Source organism: Thunnus albacares, chromosome 12 (genome assembly GCF_914725855.1).
Source record: "Thunnus albacares chromosome 12, fThuAlb1.1, whole genome shotgun sequence".
NCBI lineage: Eukaryota > Metazoa > Chordata > Actinopteri > Scombriformes > Scombridae > Thunnus > Thunnus albacares.
Window position 1 is genome coordinate 33808276 of NC_058117.1, and position 17473 is coordinate 33825748.

At 42.9% G+C, this 17473-nt stretch overlaps 1 protein-coding gene across 1 annotated transcript; it reads left to right on the forward strand.

The window, feature by feature from the left end:
- The first annotated feature begins 1849 nt into the window (after positions 1 to 1849).
- Positions 1850 to 15708, forward strand: klhl18 (kelch-like family member 18). Its single transcript, XM_044368775.1, has 10 exons — positions 1850 to 2101; positions 5861 to 5991; positions 6091 to 6231; positions 6442 to 6640; positions 8698 to 8858; positions 8950 to 9086; positions 9188 to 9410; positions 9558 to 9662; positions 13661 to 13772; positions 14056 to 15708. The coding sequence occupies exons 1-10, from the start codon at positions 1973 to 1975 to the stop codon at positions 14440 to 14442; spliced, it is 1725 nt and encodes a 574-aa protein (XP_044224710.1). The 5' UTR covers positions 1850 to 1972; the 3' UTR covers positions 14443 to 15708.
- The last annotated feature ends 1765 nt before the right edge of the window (positions 15709 to 17473 follow it).

The following is a 17473-nucleotide window of genomic DNA, read 5'->3' on the forward strand; positions in this document are numbered from 1 at the left end:
TTAACCTTTTTTTAAACAACTTGTAGATCTGAGATTCTTCCTGGAGTCATAACTCAGTCAGATCTGAACACACGTGACTTCCATCACCAGTAAACCTCCATAAATCCACAGAGAAACCAGAGAGAAGACGTTTTCTTCAGGACGACAGTGATCACTGATACTTGTCTGTTCATCATGTTACACTGAGACTGTTTGACTAAATGTAAACAAATGTGGTGTAAAAACACAGCTAACTCACTGAAGACTTCCTGTTTACATCCCCCAAAGCATTGTGGGAACTGTAGTCCCAGACCATCCCACAAATCAAAGTCCTTATTATAATAAATAATAATAATAATGTTTATTAATATATAACTTGTCAAAACCAGAGATTACAAAGTGCTTTACAAGGACTAAATGAAAAAGCAAAAAACAAACACATACAGTCACATTTTCCCAAATTGAAGAAGATAAAATACATTTTCAGAAGCAAATAAATAAATTTTAAATAAAACAAAAAGTTAAAGTTGAGGGCAGAGAGCGGCCGGTGTGTTCAGGGACTCTGACGTCAGGTGATGATCAGCGAGATGGAAGCAGATGTGGGTTAAAGGATGAGAAGCAGCTGTGGTCCAGATGTTTCTTCCAGTTTTTTTTGCAGCCAAACAGAATCTGGACATTTGTGTTCATGAACTGACCGACGCTCCTGAACGCAACGCCATCATCCAAACTCGAGCCATGAGGCTGATGATGAAACATGGACTCTCCGTCTGAGGCCGCCGGGGGGTCAAAGGTCAGCAGTGACGATGTCTTCAGGTGTACTTACACCAACATATGTGAATAAAACTTTACTTTTTTAAATAACGAGTGTGAGTTTGTTTCTCATGAAGCTGCTGTTTGATTGGTTGATTGTTTTACAATGAAATTAAAATCTCTCAGCTTATAAATGATACAACAGAGAAATAACATCACAAAAATAAACAATAACAATAATTGACAGTTTAAGTTATTATATAACTAATAAGCTTCTGATCTTAGAAAGACATCTAACTGCTTCAAACAGGACGAGAATAAATAAATTCCACATCTGGGAAGAATATTTTCAGAATCAGAATAATGTTTATTTGCTGAGTATGTTTACACATAGAAGGAACGTGACTCTGGTTTATATATATATATATATATATATATATATATTAATCAATCACTGTATACAGGTGAACCTGTTTCTGTGGACGGTTAACAGGATACAAACAGTACAAAGAAGTGAAGAGATAAATATGAAATGTTACTGTCAGAGGTGGATTCAGTGATTTGAGGGCTGCTTTATTTCAGTCTTTCTCTAACTGGGAATGTTGGTATCAGCAGTGGAAGAAGAAGAACTCCAACCTATTAATACCACACAGTACAAATACTGTCAAAGTCCCTAATCAGCACAATGTACTGAAATCTACTGAACGTCTGTTCCACATGGAGATTTTAATTCTTATAAACTGCTGGATAGATTAATAAATAATAACGCATCATATTTTATTTGTTATATTTTGTGAGTAAAATCTGAATCTGCAGCGTAACCAGTCACATTTATCTGTCAGTAAATGTAGTTACAGTGTTTTCCTCTGAAGTAGAATTATTTTTAAGCGTTTTGGGTCTTTTGTAAGTTATTTATAATCAGTCAGAATAATAAGAGTTCAATATGTTTCTCATGTAAACATCATAATGAATCTGCATCTGTTTGCAGTGACTTTATGTACGTTTTGCGGCAGAATCCCATTTATTTGATAATTTTCATTAAAAAACATTACTATAGTTTATTGGGACTTTTATTCTGAAGCACATCAAACTTTACACTCAGAGGGCACAGTCTTTTATTGTGAAGACTGACCGGACGCGTGGGTGTTTCCGGCGGTGAGCTTGACGTGACGTCAGCCTGCGTGCCTGCGTACGGCGGCTCGGAGGGTCAGTCCGCGCCGCTCCGCCGCTGCTGTTGCTGACGATGGGAGACATTTACTGCGAAGAGCTCGAGGATTTAGTTCACTTCTCAGTGCACGACCTGCCGGCACGAGGCTATGTCGTCATGGAGGAGATCCGACGTCAGGGGAAACTCTGTGACGTCACGCTCAAGGTAAACATGACGCCGCGTCGAGGCTTGTGTTAGCCTGCTAGCTGCTAGTTAGCCCTCAGGAGGAAGCTAGCCGAGCTAACAGCGCTAACAACATGCTAACAACATGCTAACTCAGCTAACAGCGGATTATAATCAGAAACTAACAGCTGGTGTTAGGCAGCCATGTGACGTCACAGTTTGATAAGCTGTCAGCACTCACTCTGTTGACCCTTGACCCTCCGGACACACCTGAGACCTGCTGACTGAGGCCCAATCGCAGTGCCTCCCCTAAGGCCCCCGTATATAACGTCACAGCACTATGAATTTATGGGTAATCCGTCAGGCAGAGTGCAGAATGTTTGAGGCGCGCGTGAAGGGCACGTGATGACTTCACAGCGCTAAACCTTTAAGCCAGCCAGTGACTCCGGGACCGGGTCTGACAGGTGCAGGTAGCGCCCGTGTGTTGGGACGGACTCTACCTGATACTGGCTGAGATATAATCAATATAATCAATAACTCAGAGTGACAGCTGCAGTCACACCACCTGACAGGACCGATGCAGTTAACACACCAACCAGACATGACGTCATTATTGTCTAAATCTGACAAATGATATTATATATATATAATAATATTCATATTGACAGACTCGGATATTGATCATTCTCTTCAGTCCCATCAAGACGACGATATAATCACTTCCTCCTCACAATAATTAACGCTAATTTAAGAAATCTCTGCAATATTTATGAGCTGCAGTTTTGCTAAATTACAGCAACTTTTCTGGATGAAACGTCTGAATCAGCAGCCGCTTGTGATTTGGACCAATCATGGCGTTTAGTTTCGCAGTAACTGACGTCATTGCAGCACACAGGAAGTGATTACACATGAGTCTTTGTTGGTAGCAGTTTAAATTTTACCACAAAGACACATAAAACAAACTATCAGAAGAAAAATCAAAATCAAACATTTTTGGCGTCAATAATCACAAAAGCTCAGTGAGATCAATAAACTCCGGCTTCTTCCTGGCAGCTGATTATTGTTATTATAGCTGATGCTGCGGTCCACTGTACTCTGATCTCAAAGAAAATGACCTCCAACACGGAAAAGTGTGATGGAACGGTCGTTCAAGACGGAATTCCAGGTGGGAAACTCGGGATCCATCCAGCCAAACACACTAACATGGCGGCACACAGCGAACAGGAAGCAGGATGACCTTCTCATCAGTGTTTGAGACGCTGCTCCTCTGTCTCTCAGTGCGCTGAGCTATTCATCAGCTGCTGCTTGGAATGAAACCTGCGTGTTCATGGCGTCCATGTTTTCCCGAGCAGACGCACTGGGACACATTCAGATTGGAAGCTGGAATACCGAATCAGAAATATCAACTTCCGACTTGCAGTTGACCGCAGCATTAAACCAAACTGTCGGTGCTCTACCGCCATCGTCCAGAGGCCGCATGCATAAAGGACGCGCACACTCAAAAACCACCGTACGCCATCTCCAGCACACAAACTGGTATCTATAAACACAGACTGGGAACGCCTCACACTGACGTCAGACCAGCGAACACGTTGCTCTAAAGCGACGAGTGAAATATAAGCTGAGACTGTTTTAGTGAAACTGGCTGAAATAAGTCAGGACCTCACAGCCAATCACTGCAAGCGTTCTTCTATCTAATGTGACGTGTGATTGGCTGACTGCTGCAGCAAGTACAACACAGTCTGCTGATAAAACATCATGGTACAGTTTATACACTTAATAGATCAATAAATTAATACGTCACTGTACAGTTTATACACTTAATAGATCAATAAATTAATGTCACTGTACAGTTTATACACTTAATAGATCAATAAATTAATAAGTCACTGTACAGTTTATACACTTAATAGATCACTAAATTTATGTCACTGTACAATTTATACACTTAATAGATCAATAAATTAATACGTCACTGTACAGTTTATACACTTAATAGATCAATAAATTAATACGTCACTGTACAGTTTATACACTTAATAGATCAATAAATTAATACATCACTGTACAGTTTATACACTTAATAGATCAATAAATTAATACGTCACTGTACAGTTTATACACTTAATAGATCAATAAATTAATACATCACTGTACAGTTTATACACTTAATAGATCAATAAATTAATACGTCACTGTACAGTTTATACACTTAATAGATCAATAAATTAATACATCACTGTACAGTTTATACACTTAATAGATCAATAAATTAATACGTCACTGTACAGTTTATACACTTAATAGATCAATAAATTAATACGTCACCGTACAGTTTATACACTTAATAGATCAATAAATTAATACATCACCGTACAGTTCATACACTTAATAGATCAATAAATTAATACATCACTGTACAGTTTATACACTTAATAGATCAATAAATTAATACGTCACTGTACAGTTTATACACTTAATAGATCAATAAATTAATACGTCACTGTACAGTTTATACACTTAATAGATCAATAAATTAATACGTCACCGTACAGTTTATACACTTAATAGATCAATAAATTAATACATCACTGTACAGTTCATACACTTAATAGATCAATAAATTAATAAATTACTGTACAGTTTATACACTTAGATCAATAAATTAATGTCACTGTACAGTTTATACACTTAATAGATCAATAAATTAATGTGACCGTACAGTTTATACACTTAATAGATCAATAAATTAATACGTCACTGTACAGTTTATACACTTAATAGATCAATAAATTAATACGTCACTGTACAGTTCATACACTTAATAGATCAATAAATTAATGTCACTGTACAGTTTATACACTTAATAGATCAATAAATTAATATGTATGGTATCTATCACTTTAATGGCACCAGTACTGGTATTGGTACTGGTACTGGTACTAAAATTGGTATTGGTATTGGTACTGGTACTGGTACTGGTATTGGTACTGGTACTAAAATTGGTACTGGTACTAAAATTGGTACTGGTATTGGTCTTGGTACTGGTACTAAAATTGGTACTGGTATTGGTACTGGTACTAAAATTGGTATTGGTACTGGTACTGGTATTGGTACTGGTACTAAAATTGGTACTAGTATTGGTACTGGTATTGGTCTTGGTACTCGTACTAAAATTGGTACTGGTATTGGTACTGGTATTGGTACTGGTACTAAAATTGGTATTGGTACTGGTACTGGTGTTGGTACTGGTATTGGTATTGGTACTGGTATTGGTATTGGTATTGGTATTGGTATTGGTATTGGTACTGGTATTGGCATTGGTACTGGTATTGGTACTAGTATTGGTACTGGTATTGGTACTGGTATTGGTATTGGTACTGGTATTGGCATTGGTACTGTTATTGGTACTGGTACTGGTATTGGTAGTGGTACTGGTATTGGTACTGGTATTGGTACTTGTATTGGCATCGGTACTGGTATTGGTACTGGTACTGGTACTGGGGTTGTATTTTGTAAATAGTACCCAGTCCCAGGTCAGGTTGACGATTGGCTGCAATGATTTACTGTTTTGCATTTACACTGAGATCAATAAATGCCGATCAAAGACACATCAGGAATGTGTCACATGACGGTGCAGGTAGAACTGCTGCAGGTTAATCCTCCACTCAGTCTGCTGAGTCTGTAACAGAACACTGAACAGGTAAGAACATTGTGATGTGTTCTCACCTGTTCACTGCTCTGAATTCACCTGTACAGGTGAGAACGTTGTACCTTGACGTGTTGTGGTTTTGTCTGCAGGTCGGGGATCATAAGTTCAGCGCTCATCGGATCGTGCTGGCGGCCTCCATCCCATATTTCCACGCCATGTTCACCAACGACATGGTGGAGTGCAAACAGGACGAGATCCTGATGCAGGGCATGGACCCCAGGTAACCACAAAGCAGTTCAGGTACCAGTCCGGGTACCAGTGCACCCGACTGAGACCAGTTCAGGTATCAGATACTGTCTGACCTGTTCCTCTCTTGCAGCGCTCTGGAGGCTCTGATAAACTTCGCGTACAGTGGCCATGTTGCCATCGACCAGCAGAACGTGCAGTCTCTCCTGATTGGCTCGAGCTTCCTACAGCTGCAGAATGTTAAAGATGCCTGCTGCTCCTTCCTGCAGGAGAGGTGAGTCATGCCACCGCAGATGCTCAGTGATGCTCTGCAGTCACACGCTACCGCACATGCTCATTGGCGCTCTGTTTAAAAAAGACGTATCAGACTGAAGTGATTTAAAACAACAGGTAGATACACTGTGTTCATGTAAAACATATAATAATCAATTGTAATGATCAGGAGACTTGCTCACCTGTCTCACCTGTCCGTTTACCTGTCCAGGTTACACCCTAAGAACTGTTTGGGCGTCCGTCAGTTCGCAGAGACCATGATGTGCACGACGCTGTATGACTCAGCCAGCAGCTTCCTGCACCAGCACTTCGTGGAGGTTTCCTTATCGGAGGAGTTCCTGGGCCTGAGGACGGAGGAGGTGCTGGAGCTGGTCGGCTGCGACGAACTCAACATCAAAGCAGAGGAGCAGGTGAGACAGCTCACCTGAAATCCTCACCTGAGACCCTCACAGAGAAGTGTACCTGTCAGGAAAGAAAACATGACTCACCTGTACAGGTCAGGTGAGTTAGCTGATAATACAGCTCAGGTGTGTCAAGTGTTAGCAGCTCAGAGGCTCACAGTGGTGACAACAAATGTACCTGTGCAGATGTTTGAGGCGTGTTATTTGTTACCTGTGCAGATGTTTTAGGCGTGTTATTTGTTACCTGTGCAGATGTTTGAGGCGTGTTATTTGCTACTTGTGCAGATGTTTGAGGTGTGTTATTTGTTACCTGTGCAGATGTTTTAGGCGTGTTATTTGTTACCTGTGCAGATGTTTTAGGTGTGTTATTTGCTACTTGTGCAGATGTTTGAGGCGTGTTATTTGTTACCTGTGCAGATGTTTGAGGCGTGTTATTTGTTACCTGTGCAGATGTTTTAGGTGTGTTATTTGCTACCTGTGCAGGTATTTGAGGCGTGTTATTTGTTACCTGTGCAGATGTTTTAGGTGTGTTATTTGCTACTTGTGCAGGTGTTTGAGGTGTGTTATTTGTTACCTGTGCAGATGTTTTAGGCGTGTTATTTGTTACCTGTGCAGGTGTTTGAGGCGTGTTATTTGTTACCTGTGCAGGTGTTTGAGGCGTGTTATTTGTTACCTGTGCAGATGTTTGAGGCGTGTTATTTGCTACTTGTGCAGGTGTTTGAGGCGTGTTATTTGTTACCTGTGCAGGTGTTTGAGGCGTGTTATTTGTTACCTTGCAGATGTTTTAGGTGTGTTATTTGTTACCTGTGCAGGTGTTTGAGGCGTGTTATTTGCTACTTGTGCAGGTGTTTGAGGCGTGTTATTTGTTACCTGTGCAGGTGTTTGAGGTGTGTTATTTGTTACCTGTGCAGATGTTTTAGGTGTGTTATTTGCTACTTGTGCAGGTGTTTGAGGCGTGTTATTTGCTACTTGTGCAGGTGTTTGAGGTGTGTTATTTGTTACCTGTGCAGATGTTTGAGGCGTGTTATTTGTTACCTGTGCAGGTGTTTGAGGTGTGTTATTTGCTACTTGTGCAGATGTTTGAGGCGTGTTATTTGCTACTTGTGCAGGTGTTTGAGGCGTGTTATTTGCTACTTGTGCAGATGTTTTAGGTGTGTTATTTGCTACTTGTGCAGATGTTTGAGGCGTGTTATTTGCTACTTGTGCAGGTGTTTGAGGCGTGTTATTTGCTACTTGTGCAGGTGTTTGAGGCGTGTTATTTGCTTCTTGTGCAGGTGTTTGAGGCGTGTTATTTGCTACTTGTGCAGGTGTTTGAGGCGTGTTATTTGCTTCTTGTGCAGGTTTTTGAGACATGTTATTTGCTACTTGTGCAGGTGTTTGAGGCATGTTATTTGTTACTTGTGCAGGTGTTTGAGGCGTGTTATTTGCTACTTGTGCAGGTGTTTGAGGCATGTTATTTGCTACTTGTGCAGATGTTTGAGGCGTGTTATTTGCTACTTGTGCAGGTGTTTGAGGCGTGTTATTTGCTACTTGTGCAGGTGTTTGAGGCGTGTTATTTGTTACCTCTGCAGATGTTTTAGGCGTGTTATTTGCTACTTGTGCAGGTGTTTGAGGCATGTTATTTGCTTCTTGTGCAGGTGTTTGAGGCATGTTATTTGCTACTTGTGCAGGTGTTTGAGGCGTGTTATTTGTTACCTCTGCAGATGTTTTAGGCGTGTTATTTGCTACTTGTGCAGGTGTTTGAGGCGTGTTATTTGCTACTTGTGCAGGTGTTTGAGGCGTGTTATTTGCTTCTTGTGCAGGTGTTTGAGGCGTGTTATTTGCTACTTGTGCAGGTGTTTGAGGCGTGTTATTTGCTACTTGTGCAGGTGTTTGAGGCGTGTTATTTGCTTCTTGTGCAGGTGTTTGAGGCGTGTTATTTGCTACTTGTGCAGGTGTTTGAGGCATGTTATTTGCTACTTGTGCAGGTGTTTGAGGCATGTTATTTGCTACTTGTGCAGGTGTTTGAGGCATGTTATTTGCTTCTTGTGCAGGTGTTTGAGGCATGTTATTTGCTTCTTGTGCAGGTGTTTGAGGCAGTGCTGGCCTGGGTTCATCATGACCGGGACAGGCGGGAGTCTCTGCTGCCAGAGTTGCTCTCTAAAATCAGACTGCCGCTGTGTCGACCTCAGTACCTGTCAGACCGAGTCCAGCAGGACGAACTCGTCCGCTGCTGCCATAAATGCAGGTGAGACAGGTGCAAACAGCAGGTAGATGTTGCATCAGGTGACACCATGTGGACGTGTAATGATTGTTTCTCTGAATGACTTTGCTGTCAGAGATCTGGTGGATGAAGCCAAAGATTTCCACCTGATGCCAGAGCGTCGTCCTCATCTGCCGACCTTCAAGACCCGACAGAGGTGCTGCACGTCCATCACAGGACTCATCTACGCTGTGGGAGGACTCAACAGCTCAGGTACCTGTACAACACCTGCACACCTGCCTGAGCAGAGGTGGGGCTACAACATGATGCAGTGTGATTGGTCCTCAGCTGATGTCAGTTTTTTTCTCCTCCAGGTGATTCCTTAAACGTGGTTGAAGTGTTTGATCCAATCGGGAACTTCTGGGAGCGCTGTCAGCCAATGAGGACAGCTCGCAGCAGAGTGGGCGTGGCCGTTGTTAATGGGCTGCTGTACGCCATTGGAGGATATGACGGCCAATCGCGGCTCAGCACTGTGGAGGTTTACAATCCAGAGACAGACAGCTGGACACGAGTGTCGAGCATGAACAGCCAGCGCAGGTCAATACACGATCGATACACTGATCAATACATTGATCAATACACTGATCAATATACGATCAATACACTGATTAATACACGGATCAATACATTGATCAATTCACTGATCAATACAGTGATATGATGTCATAATCGTGTCGTCCTCAGCGCCATGGGAACGGTTGTGATCGATGGACACATCTACGTCTGCGGCGGCTACGATGGGAAATCTTCTCTGAACTCGGTGGAGTGTTATTCTCCGGAGACGGACAGGTGAAGATTCATGGACTCATTCATTTATTCTAACAAATTATTATTATTATTATTATTATTATTATTATTATTATTATTATTATTATATTACATTAATATACTTCGTTAAATGACAGGTGGCTTAAAGAGCTTTCAGGCTGTTAATTTAAAGGTCTCTTTACGCTTTAAAAAGCCTTTAAACCATGAATGTGATCCACAAGTAAAAACCCCTTAAAAGTTACAAGAAAACTTCACACAGCCTTGTTTTTTAAATGATCTGTTAATGGATAAATTAATATACTATAGTAATTTAAGGATCTTTTCCTACCTGTGGAGGTAAAAAATGCTTAAATCTGCCAAACACAGTGAATTGAGAAACAAATAATAATTTAAGGTATCATTGAAGGGATGATGGAGGAACGAAAAGCTCTTAAACTGTGCAGATATTCTATTAAAATATTTTCCAATCCATCAATTATCAATTTAAAACCCAGAGTAGCTATAGAAAGCATCCCAAAGCACGGCCCAAGACAGGAAGCCTCTGCAGCGGGTGATTAAAACCGCCCAGAACATTATTGGTACCCATCTACCGAGCATCAGTGATATCAGTGAGGTGAGCAGCCTGCACAGAGATCCTAAAAGATAAAACCCACCCAACCACAGCCTGCTCACCCGGCTGCTGTTTGGCAAGAGATACAGAAATATCTGCTGTCTTACCACCAGACTACAGAGCAGCTTCTTTCCTCTTCAATTTAGCCTCTGCACTACAACATAAAAATAGTTTTATTTTGATGACTTATTATTTATTAATCCATGTATTTATGTAATTTCTGTTTTGTGAGTAGCATTAAGGGACTACAAACTACATCTGGCATTTGTTGTACAATCTTGTGTTGAATGAATCTTGAATTAAAATACCTTGGTGACATCATTATTAATTTTATCAGTTTAAAGGTTTTGCCCTTTAAAAACCTCTTAAACTGTAGGTGCCATCCATTAAAAACCCTTAATATATATAATTGAAAAAGCTTTTCAAGATTTTCTAAACGCTTAATTCATGCAGAAATTCCCTTAAAAGCCCTCAATATATTCAGTCCATGATTCCATTAATTTGTCTCAAATTTGAGTAAACATGTTGAATATCTGAATAAAATCCCTTAAAATCTCATAAATTATCAGCTGCTGACATAAATTTACAAACAGTTGAAAGTCTTCGTCACAGTGTTGGTTAAATATTGACTTGAGTGTGTAGGGTAACAGCTGCTGTTAAACTGCGGGGTCCGTAGGGTAACAGCTGCTGTTAAACTGCGGGGTCCGTAGGGTAACAGCTGCTGTTAAACTGCGGGGTCCGTAGGGTAACAGCTGCTGTTAACCTGCGGGGTCCGTAGGGTAACAGCTGCTGTTAAACTGCGGGGTCCGTAGGGTAACAGCTGCTGTTAAACTGCGGGGTCCGTAGGGTAACAGCTGCTGTTAAACTGCAGGGTCCGTAGGGTAACAGCTGTTAAACTGCGGGTCCGTAGGGTAACAGCTGTTAAACTGCAGGGTCCGTAGGGTAACAGCTGCTGTTAAACTGCAGGGTCCGTAGGGTAACAGCTGTTAAACTGCGGGTCCGTAGGGTAACAGCTGTTAAACTGCAGGGTCCGTAGGGTAACAGCTGTTGTTAAACTGCGGGGTCCGTAGGGTAACAGCTGCTGTTAAACTGCAGGGTCCGTAGGGTAACAGCTGTTAAACTGCAGGGTCCGTAGGGTAACAGCTGTTAAACTGCAGGGTCCGTAGGGTAACAGCTGCTGTTAAACTGCGGGGTCCGTAGGGTAACAGCTGTTAAACTGCAGGGTCCGTAGGGTAACAGCTGTTGTTAAACTGCGGGGTCCGTAGGGTAACAGCTGCTGTTAAACTGCGAGGTCCGTAGGGTAACAGCTGTTAAACTGCGGGGTCCGTAGGGTAACAGCTGTTAAACTGCGGGGTCCGTAGGGTAACAGCTGCTGTTAAACTGCGAGGTCCGTAGGGTAACAGCTGTTAAACTGCGGGGTCCGTAGGGTAACAGCTGTTGTTAAACTGCGGGGTCCGTAGGGTAACAGCTGTTGTTAAACTGCGAGGTCCGTAGGGTAACAGCTGCTGTTAAACTGCGAGGTCCGTAGGGTAACAGCTGTTGTTAAACTGCGGGGTCCGTAGGGTAACAGCTGTTGTTAAACTGCAGGGTCCGTAGGGTAACAGCTGTTGTTAAACTGCGAGGTCCGTAGGGTAACAGCTGTTGTTAAACTGCAGGGTCCGTAGGGTAACAGCTGTTGTTAAACTGCGAGGTCCGTAGGGTAACAGCTGTTAAACTGCGGGGTCCGTAGGGTAACAGCTGTTAAACTGCGGGGTCCGTAGGGTAACAGCTGCTGTTAAACTGCAGGGTCCGTAGGGTAACAGCTGTTAAACTGCAGGGTCCGTAGGGTAACAGCTGCTGTTAAACTGCAGGGTCTGTAGGGTAACAGCTGTTAAACTGCGGGGTCCGTAGGGTAACAGCTGCTGTTAAACTGCGGGGTCTGTAGGGTAACAGCTGTTAAACTGCGGGGTCCGTAGGGTAACAGCTGTTGTTAAACTGCGGGGTCTGTAGGGTAACAGCTGTTAAACTGCAGGGTCCGTAGGGTAACAGCTGTTAAACTGCAGGGTCCGTAGGGTAACAGCTGCTGTTAAACTGCAGGGTCCGTAGGGTAACAGCTGTTAAACTGCAGGGTCCGTAGGGTAACAGCTGTTAAACTGCAGGGTCCGTAGGGTAACAGCTGTTAAACTGCAGGGTCCGTAGGGTAACAGCTGCTGTTAAACTGCGGGGTCCGTAGGGTAACAGCTGCTGTTAAACTGCGGGGTCCGTAGGGTAACAGCTGTTAAACTGCAGGGTCCGTAGGGTAACAGCTGTTGTTAAACTGCAAGGTCCGTAGGGTAACAGCTGCTGTTAAACTGCGGGGTCCGTAGGGTAACAGCTGTTAAACTGCAGGGTCCGTAGGGTAACAGCTGTTAAACTGCAGGGTCCGTAGGGTAACAGCTGTTAAACTGCGGGGTCCGTAGGGTAACAGCTGTTAAACTGCAGGGTCCGTAGGGTAACAGCTGTTAAACTGCAGGGTCCGTAGGGTAACAGCTGCTGTTAAACTGCAGGGTCCGTAGGGTAACAGCTGCTGTTAAACTGCAGGGTCCGTAGGGTAACAGCTGTTAAACTGCAGGGTCCGTAGGGTAACAGCTGTTAAACTGCGGGGTCCGTAGGGTAACAGCTGTTAAACTGCGGGGTCCGTAGGGTAACAGCTGTTAAACTGCAGGGTCCGTAGGGTAACAGCTGTTAAACTGCAGGGTCCGTAGGGTAACAGCTGCTGTTAAACTGCGGGGTCCGTAGGGTAACAGCTGCTGTTAAACTGCAGGGTCCGTAGGGTAACAGCTGCTGTTAAACTGCAGGGTCCGTAGGGTAACAGCTGTTAAACTGCGGGGTCCGTAGGGTAACAGCTGCTGTTAAACTGCGGGGTCCGTAGGGTAACAGCTGTTAAACTGCAGGGTCCGTAGGGTAACAGCTGCTGTTAAACTGCGGGGTCCGTAGGGTAACAGCTGTTAAACTGCAGGGTCCGTAGGGTAACAGCTGTTGTTAAACTGCGAGGTCCGTAGGGTAACAGCTGTTAAACTGCAGGGTCCGTAGGGTAACAGCTGCTGTTAAACTGCGGGGTCTGTAGGGTAACAGCTGTTAAACTGCGGGGTCCGTAGGGTAACAGCTGTTAAACTGCAGGGTCCGTAGGGTAACAGCTGCTGTTAAACTGCGGGGTCCGTAGGGTAACAGCTGCTGTTAAACTGCAGGGTCCGTAGGGTAACAGCTGTTAAACTGCAGGGTCCGTAGGGTAACAGCTGTTGTTAAACTGCAGGGTCCGTAGGGTAACAGCTGTTGTTACCCTACTTACAGGTCAGTTAAGGGTTAATTAAAGGGACTTTATGGTGATCATTTCAGGCTGAATGTTGTTGATAAGTCTGATCAGTATGATTGATGCTGTGCGGTGCTGCAGATGGACGGTGGTGACGGAGATGAGTGCGAGTCGCAGCGCTGCTGGTGTGACGGTGTTTGACGGACGCATCTTTGTCTCTGGCGGCCATGACGGTTTACAGATCTTCAACACGGTCAGTAAACTGATCAATACAGATCTAGAGAACACATTATTATTATTAGTAGTAGTATTAAGACTCATTATTTCAGACTTTTTTCTGATTAGAAGTAAATTGTTGGAAAACTGATAATTAATGATTATAAGATGATTTATATTAATATATATTGATCAGAATAATCATTAATCATTCAGATATCAGCCGTTTATTTCTATATTTATTTATCTAATATTCAGCACACCTGTGTGATGTCACACATTACATTAAACTGCAGTGTGTGTGTGTGTGTGTGTTGCAGGTGGAGTATTATAACCACCACACTAACCGCTGGCACGCCGCGGCGGCAATGATGAACAAGCGTTGCCGTCACGGTGCGGCGGCTCTCGGCAGTCACATGTACGTGGTGGGCGGGTACGACGGCTCGGGCTTCCTGAGCGGCGCCGAGGTGTTCAGCTCGGCGGCGGGACAGTGGAGCCACCTGGTGGCCATGAACACGCGTCGGAGCAGAGTGTCACTGGTTGCTACGTCGGGTAGGTTGTACGCCGTGGGCGGGTATGACGGACAGTCCAACCTCTGCTCTGTAGAGATGTACAACCCCGACTCCGGCCGCTGGACGTTCATGGCGCCCATGGCGTGTCACGAGGGTGGGGTAGGCGTCGGTTGCATTCCCCTGCAGCCTGCTTAAACCCGCCAATCGGAGCTGAAGGAGCCGTGTTTCTGAGGAGGCCACGCCCTCCTGTGGCCATACAATGCCGGGCTGAACGCTCACCTGCACACACGCCACGCCTGAGGGATTCTGGGTAAAGACTGTAGAGTTAGCTCACGCAGGCTAACTGCTAGCATTGTGCTATTAGCGAGCGTGTGCTGATCAATGTTATTGATTTGATTTAAAACAACAAAGCTGCTGAATTTAAACAAGATGAATGCTCTGATGTGTTTTCTGTGAACTGTTGAATGATCAGGGAGACGAGAAAGAGACTGAGTGAGACATCTGAGCTATCAGCGCCGCCTGCAGGCTGCAGACGCCATCACATCTTCATCATCAGGCTGAGGTCAGAGGTCAGACCTCCTGGTGTCGCATCCCTGCGTGTTTCTGTAACAGAGCTGAGGAGGCGCTGTGACATGAAAACAACCTGAACTCTGAACACGTCGAACCACACGAGTTACATCATCTGAGACGCTCAGACTCAAATGTTTCAGAGACGTTTCTGCACGTTTTAAAAATGTTTCTCCAACGTTTCTGAAATGTCTTTGAAAATTGCTGAACTTTTCTTAAAGTTTCTTAAACGTTTCTGAATGTTTCCAAGACATTTCTGAAATAAATTGAACGTTTCTGAAACATTTTTTAATGTTTTTAAACGTTTCTCCACAGTCAATAAATCTTAAACTTTCAGTGTGAACGAGCTTTTACTAAAAGATGATGTCAGATTCTCTGTGATCAGTGATTGATAAATGATCGATGCAGTCGATCACAGCTGCTGTCATGAACTCTCTCTCAGTTGATTATAATATGATCTGATCAGCTGATCGTCTGTCTGTTTGTTCCTGGCGTCCGCTGGGAGGCGCAGACACACCTGAAGCTGTTCCCACGGACAGAAACATCTGAAGAAGAACAGTTTAGTTTCATCAGTAAGAGCCCAGAAACTGAGCTCGCGCTTCATACGATGTGTTGTTGTAGACCTTTGAGCTGGAGCTTTCAGCTACATCTCCTGGCCTTCATCAGCGGATGGAGGCGCTCAGTTGTCATGGAGACAGTTCAGTTGTGATCATGTGGCCTAATTTTTAAATATGAAGGCCACAGGACGCAGCTGAAAGCTCCGGTAAATGGACCCTGATGAATTTCAATTTAGAGAATAAACCAGATGAAATGATCAATAATGATGATCCAATCATCACTGAGTTTATGATTGATTAGATTTCTGTTTGTGGATCATTAAAGAGATGAAATCAATTTCTGTTTCCTGTCTGATCTGTAGTAATTAATGTTTAATAATCATATTGATCTATCAGAAGACTGAATCAATGAAACTACAACTGAGGAACGATCAATAATTATAAAAACACCCAGACGCTCAGTTTTACTGTAGTATTGATGTAGTATTTTGTAGTACTGATGTAGTATTATTATTTTGTGTATTTTAATATTTTAACTGTTTAATTTTCTACTTTGGGTCACAACAAACACGTTGTGTGTTTGTTTATGAAAATTGCTCCTTAAAAAAATACAGTTTATTATTAATATCATTAAAAATGTGTATTAGAACAATATGAAGTACTGCAGTAAACGCTGTAAACAGTTAGCTTCCTGTTAGCTTCCTGTTAGCTTCCTGTTAGCGGTGGTAGCTAACGAGACAGACTGGAGTTGGAATCAGAATTCACGAAACGTCCCAGTTTAAGACGAGACCTGCTGCAGGTTTCAGTTCATTTAATTCAGTTTTATTTATATATCTTCATAGAGCAGGGGCCTGTTTCAGAAAGCGAGTTCAGTGCAAACTGAGTTTGTTCACCTTGAGATGAGGGAAACTCTGGGTTTTCAGTTTCAGAAAGAGAATTAACTTAAACTCTGGGTCAGTTACCGTGGTAACCGACTCTGTGACGCTAACCTGCTCGCTGGCAGGTTTTCTACAACAAACCCTGAGTTTCTCTCTGTCTCCTCTTACAGACTCAGACACGCTGGTTCATTTCCTCGTTCGTTAGAGGAGCTTTACTGTCTGTCAGAATCTAAATCCTGGTTGGATGTTAGTGTGTTAATCAGGACTTTCTAAAGTTACTGCTTTTATGTGCGTCAGTCATTTCCTTGGACAGCGGTTTTTTCTCTGACATTCAGATATTCCACAGTGTGAATTGATCTTCAGCTCAGAATCAAACCTCTTCACGTCCTTCTGTTATAACTCTGACACTCAGTTTGTTAGAGCAGCTGCTGACCTCTAATCTTTACTGCACATAATGTTTAATCTCAGTTTTAATGTAAACAATCGGTAAGAAGCTTTAGACACATGGGATCAATCAATAATGATCTCTATCAGTCATGATGTGATTGGTCCACTGATGGAACATCATTCCTATAATATTAGAGATTATATGTTAATATGCTGAGTGAGATTTTTAAATAGGGAGCTTAATCTGAACGTGTTTTAACAGCATTTCACTGACAATATTTAAATTTACTACATTTGTTGAAGCAGCTGAAATAAAGTCACAGAATGTTGTTGAGCTGAGATACAAACAGATGTCTAAAAATTTAAAATATTCTGTATTTTAACATCGACGCCTTTTCAAGTACAAATCACCAAACTCATTATTACTGATCAGACTGTGAGCTACAGTCACGTCTCTGTGTCTTTGATCTATTCATGTTTTAAATCTTTAACTGCATTTTTCATCTTCAGTCGCTGCTTCCTGTGTTTTGTCTGTCAGATTAAATCTGAACAAATATAGTATGTAGTACTGTACTGTAGTATCAGGGCTCCATTGATGACGGCATTTTTTATTCATCACGCGTTAACTCGGAGTTGATTGAACCGACTCTGATCAGCTGTTCTGAATACAAAAACTCTGAGTTTCCCATCTTGAGGTTCATCAACTCAGAGTTCAGGGTTTGACTCAGAGTTTGCTGAACCTGCTTTCTGAAACAGGCCCCAGGTCTAGACCGAACTCCCCTTTAACAGGAAGAAACCTCCAGCAGAACCGGACTCTAGGTGGTTCCATCTGCCTCC

Excerpts from the sequence above, each read along its gene's own strand:
- klhl18 (XM_044368775.1), top strand. The coding sequence starts at position 1,973 with ATGGGAGACATTTACTGCGAAGAGCTCGAGGATTTAGTTCACTTCTCA. Across the intron at positions 2,102-5,860 it reads TCTGTGACGTCACGCTCAAG|GTCGGGGATCATAAGTTCAG; the intron begins GTAAACATGACG and ends TTTTGTCTGCAG. Across the intron at positions 9,663-13,660 it reads TATTCTCCGGAGACGGACAG|ATGGACGGTGGTGACGGAGA; the intron begins GTGAAGATTCAT and ends GCGGTGCTGCAG.